Source organism: Thermobia domestica, chromosome 16 (genome assembly GCF_964235325.1).
Source record: "Thermobia domestica chromosome 16, izTheDome1.hap1.1, whole genome shotgun sequence".
In the NCBI taxonomy this organism is placed as follows: Eukaryota; Metazoa; Arthropoda; class Insecta; order Zygentoma; family Lepismatidae; genus Thermobia; species Thermobia domestica.
This window is the reverse complement of record NC_137469.1, coordinates 142,834,394-142,856,559: the sequence shown is the minus strand read 5'-3', so window position 1 is coordinate 142,856,559 and position 22,166 is coordinate 142,834,394. Positions and strand designations below refer to the sequence as shown.

The following is a 22,166-nucleotide window of genomic DNA, read 5'->3' as shown; positions in this document are numbered from 1 at the left end:
TAATTCTCAGCGTGCGGGTCTCCTTCTGGTTTACTACTAGACACCATTTCGCATATATATATATATATATATATATATATATATATATATATATATATATATATATATATATATATATATATATATATGTGTGTGTGTGTGTGTGTGTGTGTATTTATAATGTCCAACCGTGATAACAGAAAAACTAAAAGAGGGAGGGAAGCGAAGCTTTGCATGAAGCAACTGTAGGAAGGGGGACACCTAGCCACGTATTGGTTAATATCACCCGATGAAAAGTGTTGCCAACTCAACACAAATTTGTATTTTTTGAATAGCACTACGTTAAGTTATTACAAATTTTATGTTTACATACAAATCGAAAACAAACAATACCACTTTTATTGTTCAGTGTTGGAAACTAATTATACTATAATATCACAAAAATCCAGAAACTTCCCAATTTTGGAGGTCTCTACAACAGCAATGACGCAAGTGAGACGGATGGTGCGTAGCACATCGAAAGCACCTTAGTGTCGAATACTATGGTCAGTATATGATGTATTTCTATCAAACAGAAGAAAAAAAGCTACAAGGAATTCAAAACTTGACTTCTTGCAAAGGGCTTTATTTCGAAAAAAGCTGAGATAAAAAATGAAATTTGAGTTTTACGTCCCACGCTTATGCCGGTTAGGCTAAAGGAGACGGTGATTATGAGAAATGAGTGAAATGGTGGAATGAAGAAAGTGGGAGGAAACGGGTGAACCCCGAGAAAACCCACGAGCACGGCTTTTGTCCAACACAAGGTCCACACGGCGCGAGCTGGGATCGAACCAGGGACCCCAAGCACCGGAGGTGAACGCTCTACCACTGAGCCACTGCGCCCCCAAAGCTGAGATAAGTATCACATCTAATTACGTAGATTATTGTAAAAAGATGTAATGATCATAATGCCATTTACAGTAATTTGATATTTTACACCGTTTAGGAGATATGGTAATGAATGTTAAAGTTGGCAATACTGCTAAAAGTCGTGAAATTAGGAGAATATGTGGTAATCGCAACTACCAAAAACTGTTGGTCAAGTGTATTGTGATTTTTTCCCGAGCTTGGAAAAAACGGAAAAAATTGGAAAAAATTGAAATTTTTGAATATTTTACTTCGTTATGCATTTAAAATGAAAAATATTTTATATTTACTAGTTTACAGTGAAGGTCATTGAGTGTTTATGTTTCTTGTATTAGAATGGGGAAAATTTGTGTCAACAAATGTATGTGCACCTCTCTTTTAATGTTAACACCATAATAGAATGGAGTTATGGCTACAAAAGGTACTAAAATAAAATTAAGATAGATGCATTTAAATTATCTTAAGTAATCTTATGAAGTTCCCACTTTATGAGAGGGAAGAGTTAAAATAACGGAGCCAGAATCATTAATACCGGTATGTTAAAATGAAATATATATTTTATGGAGATACGTATCTTACTTGTGCTGTGTAAAATTTGCGGAAACTTTGAACCCATTAAAAAAAAAAAACCCTTTCGGAAATATCGGCAAAAACCGCAAATACATTTAAAAATTATTTCTTCGCCTGATGTTAATCTTATTTGCTGTAACGTGTCTGCAGCATATATACAATGTATTTAGCTAGTAGGAAAAGTACTTGAAGCAACAGGTTTTAAGTTTACCTTTTAGCTTTCTCATTTCGGGTTAAAATCCCTCTTTATTATTTTTATATTTTTAGAACAACTCAGAAGGAGAGATTATCTTATTTACAAATACATATACACCGCATAAGTGTAAATTTGAGCAGCGAGAAATATATTAAAAATTTAACATGTGAAACTTCCGTTCGTTATTAATAAATACTAGCAAAACAAGCGTTCTTCGCACGGGGAGAATACGTTTCATGTTGAACATAAAGAGCACCACAACTGTCAATAATGTACTGGTACCCCAAAAACAATAATTTGACACTTGTATCAGTCATTTTCAATTACTTTTACGTTACCATCCTTCTTTAGGAGTATTGATGTTGGCTGAATTTGGATTTAAACGGCGTCGGAAGTGTCACTGTTCATCTCAGCGACCCCGAAATCTATGGATTCGACACTAATATCGGCCATTTTCGGGGCACTCGGTCGAAAAAGTGTAAAACGCATTTTCAGATCAGCCACCCTGAATGAGTTTTCCTGGCTTTTCTTCATTCACACCAGGCAAATGCCAGGGTAGTACCTAACTTATAGGTCCCAGGCCGCTTCCTTTGTTCCCCCATCCTTTCTTCCCTTTCCCCGGATTGTGTGTTAGCCGAGGGACGTCATCCCTCAAAAAACATGAAGGGCTAAATGGCCTTAGATGCCGAAAGCCCAGAAATCTAAATCCTATTTTCGATTATTTTTCCCTTCTCCCTCCCCCAAGCTGCAGCGTTGAATTTGGATTTAAACGGCATCGGAAGTGTTGCTGCTCATCTCAGCGACTCCAGAAACTATGGATTCGACACTAATAACGGTAATTTTTGATCTTTTTTTAATATATCAATCCTTCGCCCTCAATGAAGTTACGGCGCTGAATTTGGATTTAAACGGCATCGGGAGTGTCAATGCTCATCTCAGCGACCCCAAACACTATGGATTCAACACTAATATCGGTCACTTTCGATCATTTATATATATACATCTCCCCTTCTCCAATTTGCGGGGATGAATTTGGATTTAGACAGCATCGAACACACGCCCGTAATTTATGGCGCCGAATTTGTATTTAAACGGCATCAGAAGTTACTCTTCATCTCAGCGACCCCAAAAACTATGGATTCGACACTAATATCGGTCATTTTCCATCATTTATATATATATACATCTCAACTTCCCCTAATTTGCGGGGATGAATTTGGATTTAAACAGCATTGAAAGAGTCACTGTTCATCTCAGCTACCCCGAAAATTATGGATTTGACACTAATGTCGGTCATTTTCAATATGTATCCACCCTTCCTTCCTCCAAGTTGCACCTTCAAAGTGAAATGATAAAAACCATCCTAGGCCCAAACCCCATCTATGTTGAAAATTTGTTCGAGATCCGTCTGGTGGTTCAAAGGTTGTTAACTTACAAATACAATCACTTTCATTTTTATATAATTTGTCACACTAGAAAACAGGTATTTGTTTACATACAAAATATTATGCATAAAGTTTATATAAAAGTCCATATTAGAATATTAAATAATAGTAATTATATGTTTTAGTGCATGAGTATTAGTGAAATTTGCATACTGCTGTCTCATTTAAGAAGTATTTTGATTAAAATTAACAAAATTTCAGCAGATCAAAGAGCATATTAAGAACTCAGTTTCATTTAAGAACTCTATTTGTTGCAACAGAAACGCTTCATGATGGTAGATGTATATGCGGCTGTTAAAGTCCTTTAATTAATACACAACCACGAATAAACGACTAAAAAAGCATATAAAGGAAATGAGTGCAGACTATTAATTTTCAAAAGAATAATTACAACAGTTTTATTTTAGATTGCTTCTTTTTTAAATAGTCGCAATATTGAAGTTTCTCAACTAATAACTTTCACGTATTTGAGGAAAAACGATTCCATTACTAGTAAAATTAACCTGATACCAAGATTTTTGTTATTTTCCCAATTTTTTCAATTTTTCCGGAAAGAAACCGCAAAAAACGGTTTTTTTACGAACGGGTTCAAAATTTCCGGAAACTTTACAACACTAGTCAAGTGTCAAAGGTACGAAGACAAGCAACGATCGTTTTAAAAATTTCTCGCAACTACGTCATTTTAAGAAGTATTGCCAACTGTAACATGTATATATGGTAGTGCCCAAGAGGTCGGGCGCCCCCAAAATATAACCTCAGTGCAGAAAGGGGGCAATCACTTCAGCAAATAACAAGAACATTTATTTTTAACAGTTATAAATTCATCAAAATTAACACATAATTACAAGCAAATTATCAGTCATTGCGTTAGAGGAAGTACGATTTATTGAAATTTTACATCATATGTCTCTCCGGTCTTCACAAAATAATCAACTTTTTAAACATATAGGGAAGTACGGGGCTGGTTGGCAAACTTTTCATTCTTTATTTTTTTATGAGCAGATTGTGCACTGTATTGCAATGTAATGGATGTGTACGGACAGATCAATGTTTCCTCTAATAAATTCAATTTTTGTTTTTGTTTTGTCGCTTACAGTTTTCGAGAAATAATTTTTCTTTCTTTGAAAACGGAGTATGCCAACCGACCCCTACTAATGGGCTGGTTGGCTGATATTGTGGGGCTAGTTGGCATACTTTTTAAATATAGCAAAACAAAAAAAAAAAAAAAAAAAAGGATTTATTGGAAATAAACGTTATCTTTTAAAATTCTATTATATATATTGCAGTGAAGTATGCTATTTGAAGTTTGAAATGACTTTTATTCACAACGTTTAAAAGAATCAGCATTATGAAATATGAAAACTTCTTTCTTTCATTCTAGCTTGGTTGTCATGACATTGAAAGCTACAAGATTATCAAGCCACATCAGTTTTAATATGATTTGGTGTAGGTTAATTCTTCATATTATTTCAAAATGTAATTAAAATAACTGAACTATCAAGAAAGCTAGTTTATTTCCCGCTGTTCACAAAGTAGCTAAGAGAAACTAAGATATGTTTTAGCTGAATTATTGAGAAATGCAGTTTATTTCCTACTTTCCACAAGGAAAGAAAAAGCAATAGCTAGGCCTCTATTTTTGTAACAAAAGAGCACATACAAAATATTCTCGATCCTGAGAATTAGGCCTATTCAGAAAATTCAGAGTCTAGCATACAGTCTTATCTCGATTTCTAAATTTTGACAGTAATCCAATACGTGCATGTTATTCTATAACACTGAAGTAAAATATTGATAGAACTGTAAACTACACAACAATAAAACAAACAATGTAACAATAGAAGTAAAATGAAATAAAATTCCACACAGGGTTGTTTGGCGCACTTGCAAACCAACCCCAAATGCTATATGCCAACTAACCCCAAGCCCATGTTGTGTAACAAAGTCGTAATTACTCAGCAATTGTTTGGCATTTACGTTTTATTGTTTGAATATCCAAAACAAAGTTCACATCTAACTAATGCTATATTACTTACCTCTGTACTCCAAGTAGTGACGATTCTGTGATGTAATGGAGAACTAAAAAAAATACTTCAGATTGGCAAAAACACTCTTTATCTAATAGACGCCATAATCCGCAAGTTACAAATTCCATATGAAGGTGGCAACTGCATCCATAGGTCGCTCTTTTAACAGCAGCAACAGCTCATTATGTTAATTAATGAAGGAGTTATATGCAGTTCGTCAACCAGCCCCTGCTGCCAACCAACCCCGGTCTCCCCCACTAAATGAACGTTAATGTTATTGTAAATGGTTACCTCGTTCAAATCCTCAAATATTTGGGCGATGATTTGATTACTTTCTATTAATTACTCTTAGTTTCTTGCTTGATATTCATAAATGCTTTCTTTTGTATGATTTTTACTAGATTATCCAGTTATTTGATGATAATACAAACAGAGTTGGTCATTTTCGCGTTTGGCAGATTTGTCCATTGGCAGATTTGGTAAGTGGCAGATTTGTTAATTGGCTGATTTGTCCATTCTCACGATTGGCGCATTTGGACATTTTTGCGTTTGGCAGAGTTGTTCATTGGCAGATTTGGTAATTGGCAGGTTTGGTAATTGGCGAATTTGTCAATTGGCAGATTTGTCCATCTCGAGATTGGCGCATTTAGTCATTTTCGCGTTTGGTAGATTTGGTAATTGGCAGATTTGGTAATTGGCAGATTTGGTAATTGGCAGATTTGTCCATTGGCTGATTTGTCCGTCTTCACAATTGGCACATTTTGTCATTTTCGCGTTTGGGGATCAGGTTCTGTTCGGTTGCATACTGATTTCCATCGTTTTCAGTCATTTCCATATCTTGAACTGTTTTTAACACTTAGAGATAACAAAGAAAAGAATTTTTGTTTGTCCTTTCTGGCGGGTACGTGACAGTCCCCCACCAGGATCGCACCAACAGTCAGCGTGGTCATCGTAACATTTTGTTTCACTAGGTTTCTTTTAGTTTGTCCTTCCTGGGTACAAGGAAAAATACCACTGTATATACACTGACACACACACAAAAAGAACACTGAGATCACTAATACACTGAATCACTGAAGAGACGTCTATGAGCGTGGGCGGTAGCAAAATGGATATCAAGGGAGGGGATGGAACAGAGCGTTGTTGACGGCGTGGTATGGTCCAGAGTTCCAGAAAAGCAACGCTTGGAGAGATGTAGAGATTGGAGCCTTCCACAGCCGAAGGCGGTGGATTGCGGTTTGGTGGGGCTGTGGTCCATTGGTCAGCGGGAAAATCTTCTGGATCACTAGATGTCGGAGCAGGAACAGTTGGAATCTGGATCCGGAGCGAAGAAGACTATGTCGTTGTGGATCGCCAGATGTCGGATCAGGGACCTGCGCCGTTGTGCCCACTGGAGTATGCCTGGGAAAATGGAGGGTCGTTGCGGGCAAGGGTTAGGAAAGAAACAGGATGAAACGCAATATCATAATAGAAAAATGTTTAAAATAATTGTTGCTCAGAAAAGGGAAAGAAAAAAACTTTAGTCTATTATATTTCATGCTTCTCTTTTCTCTCGTTGCTCTTGTGTTTTTGGAGAAGGGAAAAGGAGGAAGTTAACAGTAGCAGGAAGAAAGGAAAAAGTGGTATAAAGGGGATGGTGGAAAAGAAATTGAAATAAAGGAGGCTAAGGTTACGTAATATGCCAATCAGACAGCGCGCAAAGGGTGGTTATACAATATTTTCAAAAAGCGTATCTGCCAGAGGAAATGAAAGCTTAGCCGATAAGGAAGTAAGGCGGGTGGGGAGCTCTCGTGGAGTCGGAAGACGAGAGTTGGAGGTGAGCAGCAGGTAATAGAAACGGTGGGTGAAATACAATTTACAGCAGAACCCAAAAGCGAGTATAAGAAGTAACATCGTTAACGGAGTAAAGACGATGAGTACTAGGTCGGTGTATTATAAGGCCACTACGGGGCAGAGGCCTTGTGTAAGGAAGACGAACGTCGTATAAAAGCTGAAAAAAAGAAAGGGCAAGAATCAGAAATCTGATGTTGGAGCTGTACGCGGAAGGTGTTCGTGGTGGGATTGGTCTGAGTGATGGGCATACCGTTGAAGGCGGCGATATACAAGAAAAATGGAAACGGAATTAGCTAAAGATAAGATGAATTGGAAAGATAGGAGGGAACTATGTATGGGAAATGCATATTCTTCGGGAATCCAATTCGCCCACCTAGGAGGGTTGTAAGTGTGAAGAGTGGGTGAAACTTGGGAAATTTGCTTGCTGAAATTAAGGGGAATGTTGGCAAAATTGGGATAAAAGGGGAACAAGCGATCAGCGGGAAGGGGAAATAAGGTATGATTGACTGATAGCATATGGTGCAATAAAATAAGTCGTGGGTTGGTAATGCTATGGAAACAAAGGGAAGGACATTGGATTAAAACTGTAGTGGATGTCGACAGCGAATAATCACAAGGTAAGGAGACCCTAATGGTGCTAGTGTCCTGTGTGAGTAATGGTTGCTGGGTACCATTCGGGGGTACGAGGAAAAGTGGAGAAGGGGGGTTGGTTAAAATGAATTCTTTGCTAGATAGCTGTAGGATAGAGAAAGGGTGGTCCTGGGTACAAGAAAAATTGTAGGCGCCATGAAAAAGTCCGGTTACTGTGGGGAAATGTAAGTGATGTAGGCACTTGGTGAGTTGTGAATTTCGGTTGGAAATTACCGGGATTTGACATAGAAATGGCCGAGTGGAAAAAACACAGGTAGGCAAATCTGTTTTGTAAAGGGGTATGGTATGCGTAGCATTAAAGAGGGCAAGATCTGTGGGTAAAGGAAGCGAACAGGTTTCATTTCCTGTGGCGACCGGGTAAGTCCTGATACGGAATAAAGTAAAAGAAGATGATAGGGGCAAAACCGGAATATGTATTTGCAAATACACTTTGTCTGGAGTACCATGGCAGTGGATGAGCGTCATTGAGTATATTAAATGAGGTGGAAAATATGGCGATATTTTGAGATCTTTTGTGGACAAGCGAGTATTGAGTTTAGCGAGATCATTTTGTAAGGTATTGATGGGTAAGAGAGTAGTAGGAAGCAAATTTCGATTACAGTTTTCGTAAATATTGTTGAATATGTCTAGTTGAAAAATTTCGTTTAACTTATGTAGTAGAAGGGGATCTATCTGAAAGAATAATTGTATAGACGACAGAAGGTGTTGTCGATTACTCGATAGTTGAGCCGTAAGGTTTTGTTCATCGTCAATAATTCGACGGAAAGCGGTTTGAATTTCTGAAAAACCAAGCCGTGTTTCATTGGCCAGGCGAGAAAGGGAATATGATAAATTATATATGTGTGAATGAACCCCTAATTGTCCTGCTCTAGAAGTTGTAAGTGTGTTATAAGTTCATGTTCATTTGTAATAAAACTCGAGATTTGAGATTCTGTAGCCGTTCCTGTAAGCCAGTTCAAAATATCACCTACGAACGGTAGAAGGGCACGTGCAGTGCGCGTTTTTGGGCCGAGAGTAGCGAATTCGGTTGCATACTGATTTCCATCGTTTACAGTCATTTCCATATCTTGAACTGTTTTTAACACTTAGAGATAACAAAGAAAAGAATTTTTGTTTGTTCTTCCTGCGGTTTCGATGCTCTAGAGAGAGAATTAGAAAAATTGCTTAATTGTTAATTTCGTCTATTCAAAGAAATTATTTTAATTTGAACACTAACAGGTTTATTGGCCGTTGTAGTTACAGATAGTATAGTGGATTACAGTAAAATATCTTATCCCCTCACGGGATACCGACTTTACTACCCAAATCCACAGTTCATAGATCAGAGAGAGGAGAGAAAATGACTTACGCTGCAGGTTTCAGTTTTATGCTCCAGGGAGGCCAGATCTTCAATCACTTTGTATCGGGGAGACTAGCTGCGAAGAGCGGCGATGAGAGTGAGATGCCCCCGCTGCTCCCACCCACCTTTTTATTTGGAATTTTATCTTTGTTTTCCCCTTTTATCTAGTTACTAAAACACTTTAATAATCATTTATCTGAAGGTTGGGTGTTAGCATGCGGGATCAGGTTCTATTCGGTTGCATACTGATTTCCATCGTTTTCAGTCATTTCCATATCTTGAACTGTTTTTAACACTTAGAGATAACAAAGAAAATAATTTTTGTTTGTCCTTCCTGGCGGGTACGTGACAATATGTATAACCCTGTAGCTGTAAGAATTAAGAATTTCTAAAATCAAAGATAAACTAAAATTTATTGTTTTTGTATATAACTGGGTATTTACTATTATGTCTGAGTATACAAACGGTTCTGCGAACTCGAAATATTTTAACCAAGAGTTTTACCAAACCGGCTGATGGGTACGTCTGAGTCTACTTGGGTTGTTTTAGTTGAAATTATCGTAATTCAGGGTTATCACCCTCAAATGATAGATTAAGTATTATTTTGACATTTTAAAGTAGAATATTATGGGGAAAGGATGATCAACATTTAATATTTTACCACTCATTCTAAATTTTACATTGCGTATTTGTTGAATGTTTTAAAAATAAATGCTTCTTAAATTTTTACCACGATGTTTTCTGCAAAAAAAAAAAAAAATATATATAAACTTTCTGAACACATGATTTCATATTCATACCAAGTTTCACATCTTTCTCTATCCGCGAACTATGTATGAGTAAATTGCATATCGTTGTCTGGGATTCAATACTGTGTATCTTCAAGTTTTGCGAATTTGAGTTTTTTTATACCATTAGAATCAGCATAGGATGGCCCACAATCTGGTTAAGTAGTACACCTACATCACGAAAAATAGATCTGTCATTCCGTCAAAGTAATACCGCGTATAATGAGGCTGAGGCTAGTTTTAAAACAGTTTTTTGTCTCTCCTGTAAAATAAGTGAAATATGTTACTTACGCGGTATTGAATATCAGACGACGATGTACAACTTTTGACTTTCGCCCTTCTTTGGCTAATGTAAAATAATACTTGTATTAGTTCATAGTTAAGTCAATTTAATTTTCATTTCAGACCAAAAATAACTGTATTTGGTGGTTCAGATGCTAAGGTTTATTTCCCTACAAAACATCATACATATTTGGCAGATTCTTGTTCTTATAAGAAGAGTATCGTAGTTTTAACTACTCCCTCGATGCTACTGAGATATTTGGATGAATTATTTCCAGCTTAATCATTTACGCTCTAGTAGCAAGAAACCTTTCGCCCAGCTAGCACGTGTTTGGCTTTGGCTTTCTACGCTTCCACTTGAAACGCATGTTTTCATACAATCTGCCTTTTGCTGTACTTGCAAGCGATGCTTCGCAGAGCGTCATAGCATCACTGGCCGTTCATTGGCTATTGATTTGACTTTACTTGTAAATCGCTTGCGCAGTGAAAATTTTCCGATTCATAAAAACATACTCCACTTATTTCTACATCGTTGTTTAGCCGTGTTGTGAGGTGGAAAATTTTCTTCTATATTTGTCCGGAAAATTTTCCGTTCTTAACAAATATCAGTGATCAAGTGACAATTCCTCAGTATTCATAAAATTGACTGAAATCATGTATAGAAATGTTGAAAGGTCAAAGATCGTTTAAAGAATCTGAAAATTTTCATGGCACAGACAATTTTCAGTACTGTGTAGGAACAAGTGAAACAATTTTTCATGAATCGAAAAATTGTCTGTCCTGTGCAGTGATGAAAATTTTCCGGAAAATTTTGAAACGGAAACAACTTCCTGATCTGATTACCAATGAATATTCCTTCTCTTAACTTAGCACTTGAAAGTTCTGGGAATTTTGTCACTAGTTACTGGAAGCACTGCCTATCTTTATTCAGAGCCTTGACAAATTCTTTCATTAGGGCCAGTTTAATATGCAAAGGTGGTAATATGACTTTTGAAGGGTCTACGAGGCAGACATTTTTCACATTTGTACTTTCTATATCGCGGCTTTTCATGACAGGCCAATCAGTTTGAGTCTAATGTTAATCATGGTCTCTGCTGTCCCATTCGCAAATGTGGCATGGATATTTGGTATGCCTTTGCTGCTGTCCAAGAAACATACACATCACCACACAATAGCCAATGATGATCCTCGTATTTGATTTTTTCAAAAAGATTTCCAAATTTCCGTATGTCTCTTTTAAATGTACAGAATGAGCAATGGGTACAGAGGGGTGTTGGTTGCTGTTGCAAAGAAGCACACCCTTCAAACTTCTTTTGTTGGAATCAATGAAAACCTCCACTCCTCTGCATTATATTCATCCCCTGTGAATTTTATCGTGAGATATCTAACGTCGTTGCAGAAAACTATGTTTCCGTCAGCAGAGAAGTATTGTACAAATTCTTTCTCACGATATCTAAAATATGAACATGATGTCCCTGAAGCCAATAAATTCTTTTCCTAAAGCCTTGAGCCTAAGAGTTCCGCTGCTTGCTTGGACATATTCAAGTCTCGCACTAAATCGTTTAACTCGGGTTGTGCGAATAATTTCGGCTCAGTAGTTTCCTCTTCTCTGCCGTACATCTCATCACTACATTCGGTGCTACTAGAAGCAGAATCTGTAGACAGTAGTTCATGAGGTGGGTTAGGTATTGGAATACCAGGGCCATGTGATACAGGTCATAATGCAGATGGTAGATTAGGTTATGTAATGCTTCGTTTGTTTTTAGAGGTAAAACCTTTAATCTCACACGAACAGAAATAGCAGTCATTTCTATGATCTTTTGCTTCACATAATATCATTGACATTCCGAAACATAGAGATTTCTTCTTACCTTTTGTCCAGTTCCTTAGGTCTTCGACACATACATACTGCTTGTGGCGCAAATGATTTGTCTTGATCCTCTAACTTTATTCCAAAATAGGCGTAATATGCACGTTTCACAAACGATGTAATTTTTTTGTCTGTTTCAACACTAAATAACTGCGACAGATGTAGCAGAAATAATCAGGATTGTTCCGATAATTTCCTACGTTCCATTTCAATTCTACAACAAAACATACGGCGACCTGTAGTTCTAGCAATCACAACTTACACAGCACTGTTATTGCGTTCCCAACGTTGTGATATCATTCAGTGCTACCAGATACTGCACATATTTTTTCAGCGTAAGCAGAATAAGTAACCGCACGTCTTTTATTACAAATTCAAAGATAATCAGAAGGATATGGCTTCGAAAGTATCTTTTATATTTGTAATTATTATCAGTACTTCTTTCGAAATATACATTTATAATATTTATAACATTTATATACATTTTAGGAAGAATTTTTTTAAAGCTCAGCGCGTTTTCTTTTAATTTGTAGACCTGTTTCTAATTATTTTACGTACTTTACGTATTTTACGTAAATTACACGTTTTTACGCCTATTTTACGCGTCACGTAGAAAACATTTTTTACGCGTAATTACCGAACCATGCCGAAGACATTTCCAAAATCCTATGCTACAATTAATTCTCTAGTTTTAGTCATGACACGTCTTAAAATGTAGCAAGAAACTGGTATGTTTACAATGTATGGAAAAAATGTATGAAAACCTAGTTTTCAATGCATGAAACCTAGTTTTCCTAAAATTTCTTGTCTGCTAGCAACACTATGAGCACATTTTGGGATTTAACCATGGCATCAATAGATATGGGCATGGACGCACGGAAGTAACATATAAAGGGGAGATACCTCCTACGAAATATTGCCAATTTATAGTAGAAAACGTCACATTTTGTTATTCTTAAGTCCTTTTATGTCTTATTTGTCTTTTCTTTTAGTACAGCTTTAAGACAATAGTAATACTTTTTTCTAGTTTAAACAAATAAATATAAACGTTGTTACTTCTCAATACGCAAATAAAAATAACTTGCTGCATCTTTTAATGTATTACAAGACTTTTCCCTGTAACCACATGATGTACCGACCATCCGCCATCGTATGTGGTTTTACTTTACGTAAAAGTTTATCTATAAATTCAGAGGATAAAGGATCTCTCACAGTCCCTATGGAAATTGGATTTCAGTGGAATTGCTTGAAACCGTGATATGTTGTACATATTGAGATCTTGAGAAAAAGTCTCAGTGGGCACAACCATCAACCATTGACCGTTTGGCCAATGCGAGGCCACTTTTTGAAATCAGCCGAAGATAACGATATGCTGGATTTAGGTAAAATGACAGAAACCGTGATACGTTGTAGATCCTATTATCATGAGAAGAAGTCTCAATATGGTTACAGTCTTTTCCACCGAAATCCAGAATAGCATTATGTTCGGGTGCTTTCAAAAAAGTGGTCTCGTAGTGTCCAAAACGTAATTGATTGGTGGTTGTGTCCATTCAAACTTTTTATCAGGATCAAAATATCTTTAAAATATCACGATTTCAGTCTTTTCCGCCGAAATCCAGCATATCGTTATCTTCGGTTGTTTTCAAAAAGTGTCCCTTTAGTGGTCAAACGGATAATGATTGGTGGTTGTGTACATTAAGACTTTTTTCTCAGGATCTCAAAATGTACAACATATTACACTTCCATTCATTTGCACCGAAATCCAGAATATCATTATTCAAAAAGTGACCCTGTAGCGGCCAAAAGGTCAATAATTGGTGGTTGTGCCCATTAAGACTTTTTCTTTGGATCATGATATCTAAATCATATCACGGTTTCAAGCAATTCCGCCGAAATTCAATTTCCATAAAATTTGTGCGAGACCCTTTAATATTTTTAATTACCTTATCTAAGTCAGAAATTGGAACATGTAGCATCCTTTCCCCTCCACAAGCCTCACACTTGTGGCTTTGGTTCGCTAAGAAGACAACCACACGAGAATGAAACATCACTTTCAAGTCTTCTGGCAGCAATTCGTACGTAATTTCCCGATAGGTAGAAGAGTAGAACTTCAATAATTTACAATAAGCATAAGTCGGAAGATGAGCATTTTTAGCTGCAAAGATTATTACATGAAATTATTTCAAATAAGAACAGAATTCTTATTGTATTACTGCGTTAAGATTTGTTAAAAGATTATTTAATTGAGCCTAAATCCTACGGTTAAGATTGTACACCACTTATTTACACACAGTCTATATATACATTTATAAGTACAAGATTCCTTACACTACAGCGCAACAGCACGAGTGGACGTAGAAACAAATTTCTGCTGACATTTCTGTGACTTTGTATTTCAGTATCCAATGATGAATTATTGGTGAAGAAACGCGCACGTAGTATGGAAAAATGTATTCCTTGTTTCACGGCGCCCAACCCCAGGGTTACAGACGCCTACTTAAAGTTGCATTAGTAACTACGTACACAAGAGGTCGAGCCCTTGCAGTGTGTTATCGTCTTTGGTGGTTCGTATCTATCATATAACTACCGATTCTCTACAGAGTATATATGTAGAAGCATTTTAATTTATCGACATAGTTTATTCTGGTTTTCGAAGGATTCCATGTATATTCATCTCCAAAATGACTGTCGCATAACTGTAAGTGTCTTCTTGTAAAAAATATGATTTGATAATGATTTGGCAGGGTACTTTTAATACTGATACTATGCGTATAATCGAGAAATGCACACTTGTGATAAATTTCATAGGAAAGGAATTACAAATACGAAAATTAGAATGACTAGAACAAAATGTTGCTAAATGGACAAAAAAGTTTTATTGTTCTCATTTACTGCTCTTTTGACATGGACAAATACCGGAATAGCTTAAAGAACACGAAGACCCTTCCCCGGGCTGATATTTTCTCTGATTATAATCTTGTGCTGGCCGAAGTAGATATTCAACTGAAAAGTGTAGACAGAAGAAAAATAGGTAACAAAGTGTTGAATACCTAAAAGTTGAAAAACGAGGAAACAAGGAATCTTTTCGTTGAAAAAATCGAAGAAAAATATTCAAATGAGGAAAGAATAGGCGCAGATAGTAACGTACGGTGACAATACATTAAACATTGCTTACAGCAGACTGCCGAAGAAGCAGTAGGTTACCGCGAACACAAAACGCGAACAAGAAACCATGGGTTATAGAGGAGATGTTGCAGAAAATGGGGGAAAAGAAGATGTGGAAACAGGTTGATACAGAATATGGCAGAAAGATGTACAGAAAGTTAAATAATGAGCTACGGAGAGAAACATACAGGGCGAGGGAAGAGTTTTACAAAAGAAAATGCTAGGACATAGAAGAATTAGAAAGAGTTGGGAAATATGAGGAAATGTACAAGGAGGTGAAATCTATGGAATTTCGGAGGAAACAAGGGGGTATTATGATTGAAATAGAAAAAAAAAGAATGGGAAGGTAGTCAGCGAGAGAAATGAATTCATAGGAAGATGGAAAGAATACGTTGAAGTCTTATATGAGAGTAGGAATAGACCGTGTAGCCTAAATATTGAAGTAGAAAATGAAGTAGGAGAGGATGATAAAGGATTTAGTATTCTTCAGGATGAGTTTGAAAAGGCTATATCCGAAATTAGGAATGGAAAGACAACCGTGATAGATAACATACCAATCGAATTCATTAAAAATATAGAAGACAAGGGAAAGAAAGAATTGTTCCGACTATGCAATGAAATATATGGAAAAGGGAAGTGGCCAAAAACATTCTGAAGAAGATTACGATACCGATGGTTAAGAAATCGAACCCAAAGAAATGTGAGGTTTATAGAACTACTAGTCTCATATCTCTTGCAGCTAAAATTTTGCTCCAAATATTGAACAGAAAGTTATATGAAAGAACAGATGAAGAAGTTGAGGAGGAGCAGATCGGATTCAGAAGAGGGAAGAAAACAAGAGATACTATTGGATTATTAAGGTCGGTCGCTGAAAGATTTATATAAAAAGGGAAAGAGGTGCATCTTGTATTTATAGATGTAGAAAAGGCTTTTGACAGCATGAATTGGGAATTGTTGCTGGGAGTTCTAAAGGGTCTGTTAAAAGACCAAATCGTAAAGAGTGTTTTTGTGCAGAAGTGGAGAGAAACGCTGGCTGACGAAATGACAAAAGGGAGTCTTTGCATACTTGTACTAACAGTACACAACACAGTACCAGAAGAAAAAACATTTGGACACCAGAGGCGCCGATGAGAAGATAACAGCCGGGTGACTTAAATAATTTTATAATTAACTCAAATGAGGGATTATATAAACAAGTTAAATTACTTCAAATGACTATACATATATGCGTTTCAAATAATATACGGATAGAGTATGCGGTATATGTTTTAGGTAATCGTTTATGTAAACACAAAGCCTTGCGCTGAGCTTTGAAACTATTAACAGTAATCCGGCCTGCAAATCAATTAAAGAATGCATGGATCATTCAGGGGAAGAACCCAGCCCCTAATGAAAATTTTAGGGGTCTAAGAGGGCCTGAGTTCTGGCACCGCTGATTGATACGTAATGTTACTTCGAAAGAAGAACTTGTCCGATTTCATTATTCGTTAATTGACTTTTGAAAATGCTAAATATTAGCATGCAGTAATTTATTTATAAATATTATAAATGCAAAATTCGATAATTCTCAAACGAGTTGGAGAACTTATCCGTACTAAGCGTATTTCCTCTTAGTTTGTAAATATAACTCAGGGTTTTTGATTTGTATAATATTTGTGAAAATTTACACATTGAGTCACAAGGAGAAAAGAGGAGAATGTAGTTGGCAAAGGAGAATTTCTCCACTGGAGATTATCTTCCATTTAGCAACATCCAACTGGAGCTCAGCCTTGTAAACGAAACATTTTTAAAAGTCTAAATGGCGAGGGGGAGAATCGGATCCGGACCGCAGGATTAGGAAACCACAATGCTAAGCCCTCATCTAAAGCATTAATTATTCCGGCTCGCCTCAATAAAGAACCTTTTCTGTTTGCTCAAAACAATAGCTCGTTAATAGTCAAATTGATTGGCAAAACACAGAAATATGTGATTGAGAACTCGGAGGGCATTATATCACTGTATTCACTAAATTATTCAGATTTTTTTAAAACAAAATACAAAACTCATTTATTTTAAATCAAATACGCCGCGTATATTATACTCGTAAACAAACTAAACACGCATCATTTACTTCGTAGTATTCGTGGTTTAGTGGTCAAAACGCTCGACCAGTAATCTAAATGTAATCGAATCAGATCCACGAACGACCAGTAAATTTTTTATTTTAGAATTTTTGGTGGCGATTGATCGGATATGACACACATTTTATTATCTTCAGATATTTAAATATTCAGATGTTTCAATCCTTGTACTATCAAATTTTCTGTAATAATAGTAATGATAATAATAATAATAATAATAATAATAATAATAATAATAATAATAATAATAATAATAAACTAATAATAATAATTATTATCTCATAGAAGATTAAAACTTAGGAGTTTATTATGGCTCAAGGCATAACGTTACAACCGGAAATGTGATATTTGGCAAGTAGATTGCAATTTTGTTTAGTGTTGCCCACGAGAAGAGAAATTTCTCATCTCGTTTCTAAAACAAATCAGACAAAATTGAGGCGAGAATTAACATTTTACATCCCCTTGGCAGCATATGAAGAAAATCGGATTTAAATACACAATATTTAACAAAAAAAAAGAGTTTTAATGGAGAGTTCCAGGGTAGCAGGGCAGAGGGATTCTTCTTCGAGAAATTACGTTTTTGCGTAATAATGGATGGAGAATATATTAAATGGACGAGTCATGATGTGGGGCAAACCATTCGAAACAGTATGGGTGGCAAGAGCAGATAATGCCGAATACTTCAACTGAAGCATTCGATTATCATAGGGGGACAGTGCAACAAATTAATGGGTGGAAAGGTGGAATTCAATCACCATCCGGAGCTGGGAAAAGTGATTATGTGTCACATTGGAAACGAAGATGTGTTTCTGGAAGATGCAAAGCTATGCTTTATTGGACAGAAAGGGGGTTTAGATTATCATTCAGAAATGAATGCCAAACATTATGAAGAATGGTTTAGAAAAATTGTTAACACCCTTCCGACAAAATCATCCATTATCATTGATCAAGCTCCATGTCACACCGTGATAAAACCACAAACGAGAAACTTATCCATGAGCTACAAAAAGGCCGATATCATTGAATGGCTTCAAAATAATGATATCGCGTTCTGCGAAATGCCTCATCGTTTGATGACCTTTGTGATGGTTAAGAATGGCCATGGTAATATATGTAAATAAAATGAAATTTAAATATGGTAATTAAGTTAATTTTACTGAAATTTAAATAATCTTAATTATTTGCAAATTTACGAGCAAAGTCGGAAGAGCTATTTAAATGTCGGTAGAGCAGAATTTAGTTTAAACTGATAAAGATATTATGCCGAACGAAACGAACTCAAATTACATAAAAATTTCCAATAGTATCTCCCACTCACGCAACAACATAAAGATGTTGGTTAACCATATCGTACTGGACTCGGATAATTCCAGGACAACTGAAAAGAATACATAATATTGGCACAATTTCTACATACCTTAATGGACTTCCTGTGGAGAATGATGCACTCTGAATACATTGGGTTGAATAAATTTTAATACGTTGTAATTACACGTTATACTGTACACTAGATTTACAGATGGAGAGAAAAAAATACTTTTAAATTTAGAATTTCGAGATTATTTCTCCGAAAAGTTCTTTGTAGGTATTTATGCCTATTTTTATTTATAATTAGAGTTCGTGCACATTGCGTTCCTTATTCTGGTCCTAGTGGTAGTTCCTGTAGATTCCATGTCCTCTTCTAGCGTTGGCCCCACTATCTTCCGTTCCTAGTCAGATTTCGGTCCAACGATGGCCTTGTTCCTCTTCCCATTAGAACAAGACTTTTCTGACACACTCCTGTTTCGCCTACGCCTTGTCTTTTAGGGAACAATTGATGTTTCTCATTCTCTGTTGCCCACAGACTAGTTAGTTTTCTAGAAGCTGTTCGTTTCGCCTAACTAGCGCAATCCAGCCCGTTAAGTGGCTATGGTGCGACTATCTAATTTCATCACCCTAATACCAAAGGGAAGATGACACTGACTTTAAAATTAACTTGAAAAACGACTGTTAAAAGTATCCGCTTATCACGAAATGTAAAAAGAAAAATACTATATATACTGACACTGTTCTGTACCTACCTACATAGTTCGTTTCGATAAACGTCTATATAATTAAACGATGAATAGTCCAGAGCATGACTAAGATTTCTTTACTCTTGCAATGTTTATATATTTGCGGATCGCACACATCACTATTGCGAGCGATAAAGCACCGAAATATAAGTTCTTCAAGAAAGTCGAAGATGAATACTAAATATGCTATAAATGTATGAAGACTAATGTTTCTTCACTGAAAACCAAATCTGAATTCACGAAGAGCGCGAAGTGATACTACTCCTTCGAAGCGTAGACACGAATTACCTTCATTCCTCCCCGCTATTCCTTTTAACAAACCCTTCTCGTAGCCAAAAGTCTGGGCTCGCTTTCTACCTGCTGCGAATCTTACGGCGGGGGTTGGTGCGGTGCGAGAGGGTTTCCACACAGGTCATTGCACTAACTGACCTCATTACTACACTTTGCCTTGTTCTTACGTTAATTACGTGAAACTGGTAAACAGTATTTAAATTCTGACACTAGCACTGTCAACTAGAAATACCAAGCTTTCATTTGATATATATCATTTCACGAGATTTTCACAAATAAATATATAAATTAGTTTTAAACACAATGTGCATGTATTGCATTTGAGTTAACCCCTTCCTTACACTTGCTTTAGCCGGTGCTACCACCTGGCGGGATCACTCGTAGTCGGTTCTCCCTGCATGAGGGGTTGCTGTAACTCAGATTTTCACCTATTTTTCATTGTTTTTCGGTGATTGAAATGTTTGTCAACACAGCATATTAAAATAAATATTTACAAACATTAATACACATATGACATGCTGTCATGTCGTAACAACATAATATATCATAATAATTTACATAGGGTATTGTATGTATATTACACCTTACAAAGGCTGGTTTACTTTAATATGCTACACCGTACTTTAAACGGAGAGAACTACTTCTGGATAGTATATTAATTACTATATCTGAGAAGGAAATCCAACTCTTGTGGTTGCCAGTTGCATATTGTGAATTTAACGCAATTGAACTTATTTGGGAATTCTTCAAACATAAAGTTGCGGCAGAAAACTAAACTTTCAAAGCTGTGTTGCAATTGTGCACCGATTCTCTGCAGAGTGTGCCTTCTGCGGTTTGGAAGAATGCAATGGAATACGTTCGTAAGCTGAATAAACTGTGTACTGATAGAGCTCACTATCTTGAGGTACAAATGGAGCCATTTTTAATAAGTGTCCAGGAAGATAGCAGCAGCAGCAACGATGAGTGAACAAATGACGAAAGCGAATGAGGTAAGTAGATAAATATATTTTTGGATGTGTTACATCAACGTTTTATTTCGATGTTAATTGAGATACGTACATCCACTGATATTATTTTTAAGATACATTCATATGAATGTAGGCTCCGCTCTTAAATTTTGCTTAACGCGAGAACACAGCACGAGATGATTTATACAGCGTTGCCGCATTTCCAACTACTGTATGTTGTTTCTTCATATAAGCGCAGAGAATTTAAAGGTCAGGCTGCAACATGGCTCTCCGCTTAACGCACAGAATAGTTCGTATAATCATTTTGTTTTAAAAAATAAATACTCTAGCAACTAAACCCTTTTTCATTAAAAGCTTCAAATATTTGGAACACTGGAGTACCAAAGTTTCGAACTGTTTTTTTTATGTTTCTCTACCTACCTCGCTAAAGGAAATCAGAGCGTCATACATTTCTTTTAATTACACAAAAAGTATCAAGTGATGAAAACTGAACTTTTCACAACTTACAGCTAATGGATGCATCTACATATTGTACACAGGGAATGATTTCACGTTATGTCGTTTCCCAGATATAGTCTTATAAACATTGGTTTACCAAAAAAGTACTATAAAATACGCACTTTCTCATTAATTTCTATTTTTTCTCGCTACACAGTATAAAGAAAATTTTTGTTTTAAGTGCTGAAAAGACAACGTTCCAACAATTCGAACGAGGTACGAGAATGCAATATAAGTTTTGAGTGAACGTCAGGGCAGTACCGCAAAGTCAGGGGACTATCTTTATGAAATGGATAGTAGTTTCTGTTTAAGCATCCGAAGCTTCGATATTAATATTCTACAGGAGATGGCACCTTCTTTCTTCCCCCTCGTTTCCATTCCGACATTAATCCTTCGAAAGTATCTCATCCTTTCTTCTGTTCCTATCAACTTTTGTATGCTTATTTGTATTGCAATTTGATGTAATATTGAGGTCTAAAATCTTCAGTAATAATAATAATAATAATAATAATAATAATAATAATAATAATAATAATAATAATAATAATAATAATAATAATAATAATTCTATTAAAATTTTTAAAGTTGCTCTAATTATATGCAAAACACAGAAAACTCTGAATTTTGCTAAGGTGTTCGAACCTCCAGGACACACCTATGCTACTACCAAAATTTTAAAGGAAAGCGTTCCACTAAAGTTTCATATAGAAAGTATTCTACTGTACGTTTTAAGGACATTAACTGCAATGAAAATAACTGAATATCAGTGAATCGTAAGGCATATAATAAACTAACTTTTAGGATATGCAGAAGCAATTATAAAAGCTTTGCTAGAAAAATACCTACACAGACAATAATAAATTCAATTAGCTCCGAAATACAAAGTAACAAAATAGCGTATAAGATTCAGGCTAAAAAGCAATTGTTACTTAAAATATGGACATGCCTCAAAACTAAACAAAATCGCAATATTCTTGCTAAATATCACGTTTCTGGTTGTAATGTTATGCCCTGAGCGATAAAGAGGTCCTAACTTTTAATCTTCTATGAGATAATAATTATTATTATTAGTTTATTATTATTATTATTATTATTATTATTATTATTATTATTATTCTTGAACATTTGACAGTTCAAGTATTCAAACATCCGATTATTAAAATATCTGAAGCTAATGAAACGTGTGT

General features: G+C 35.9%; 1 protein-coding gene across 1 annotated transcript in view; it reads right to left on the bottom strand.

Moving 5' to 3' along the window:
* LOC145672643 (adenylate cyclase type 10-like) overlaps window positions 1-17,863 on the bottom strand; it is a 364,033-nt gene extending 346,170 nt beyond the window's left edge. Inside the window, exons 1-2 of the mRNA XM_081741805.1 lie at window positions 17,806-17,863; window positions 13,827-14,038 (exon numbers count right to left, since the gene is read on the bottom strand). Of these exons, the coding sequence (XP_081597931.1) occupies window positions 13,827-14,038; window positions 17,806-17,863 (270 nt within the window). The remainder of the gene's footprint in view (window positions 1-13,826; window positions 14,039-17,805) is intronic.
* Window positions 17,864-22,166: the final 4,303 nt, after the last annotated feature.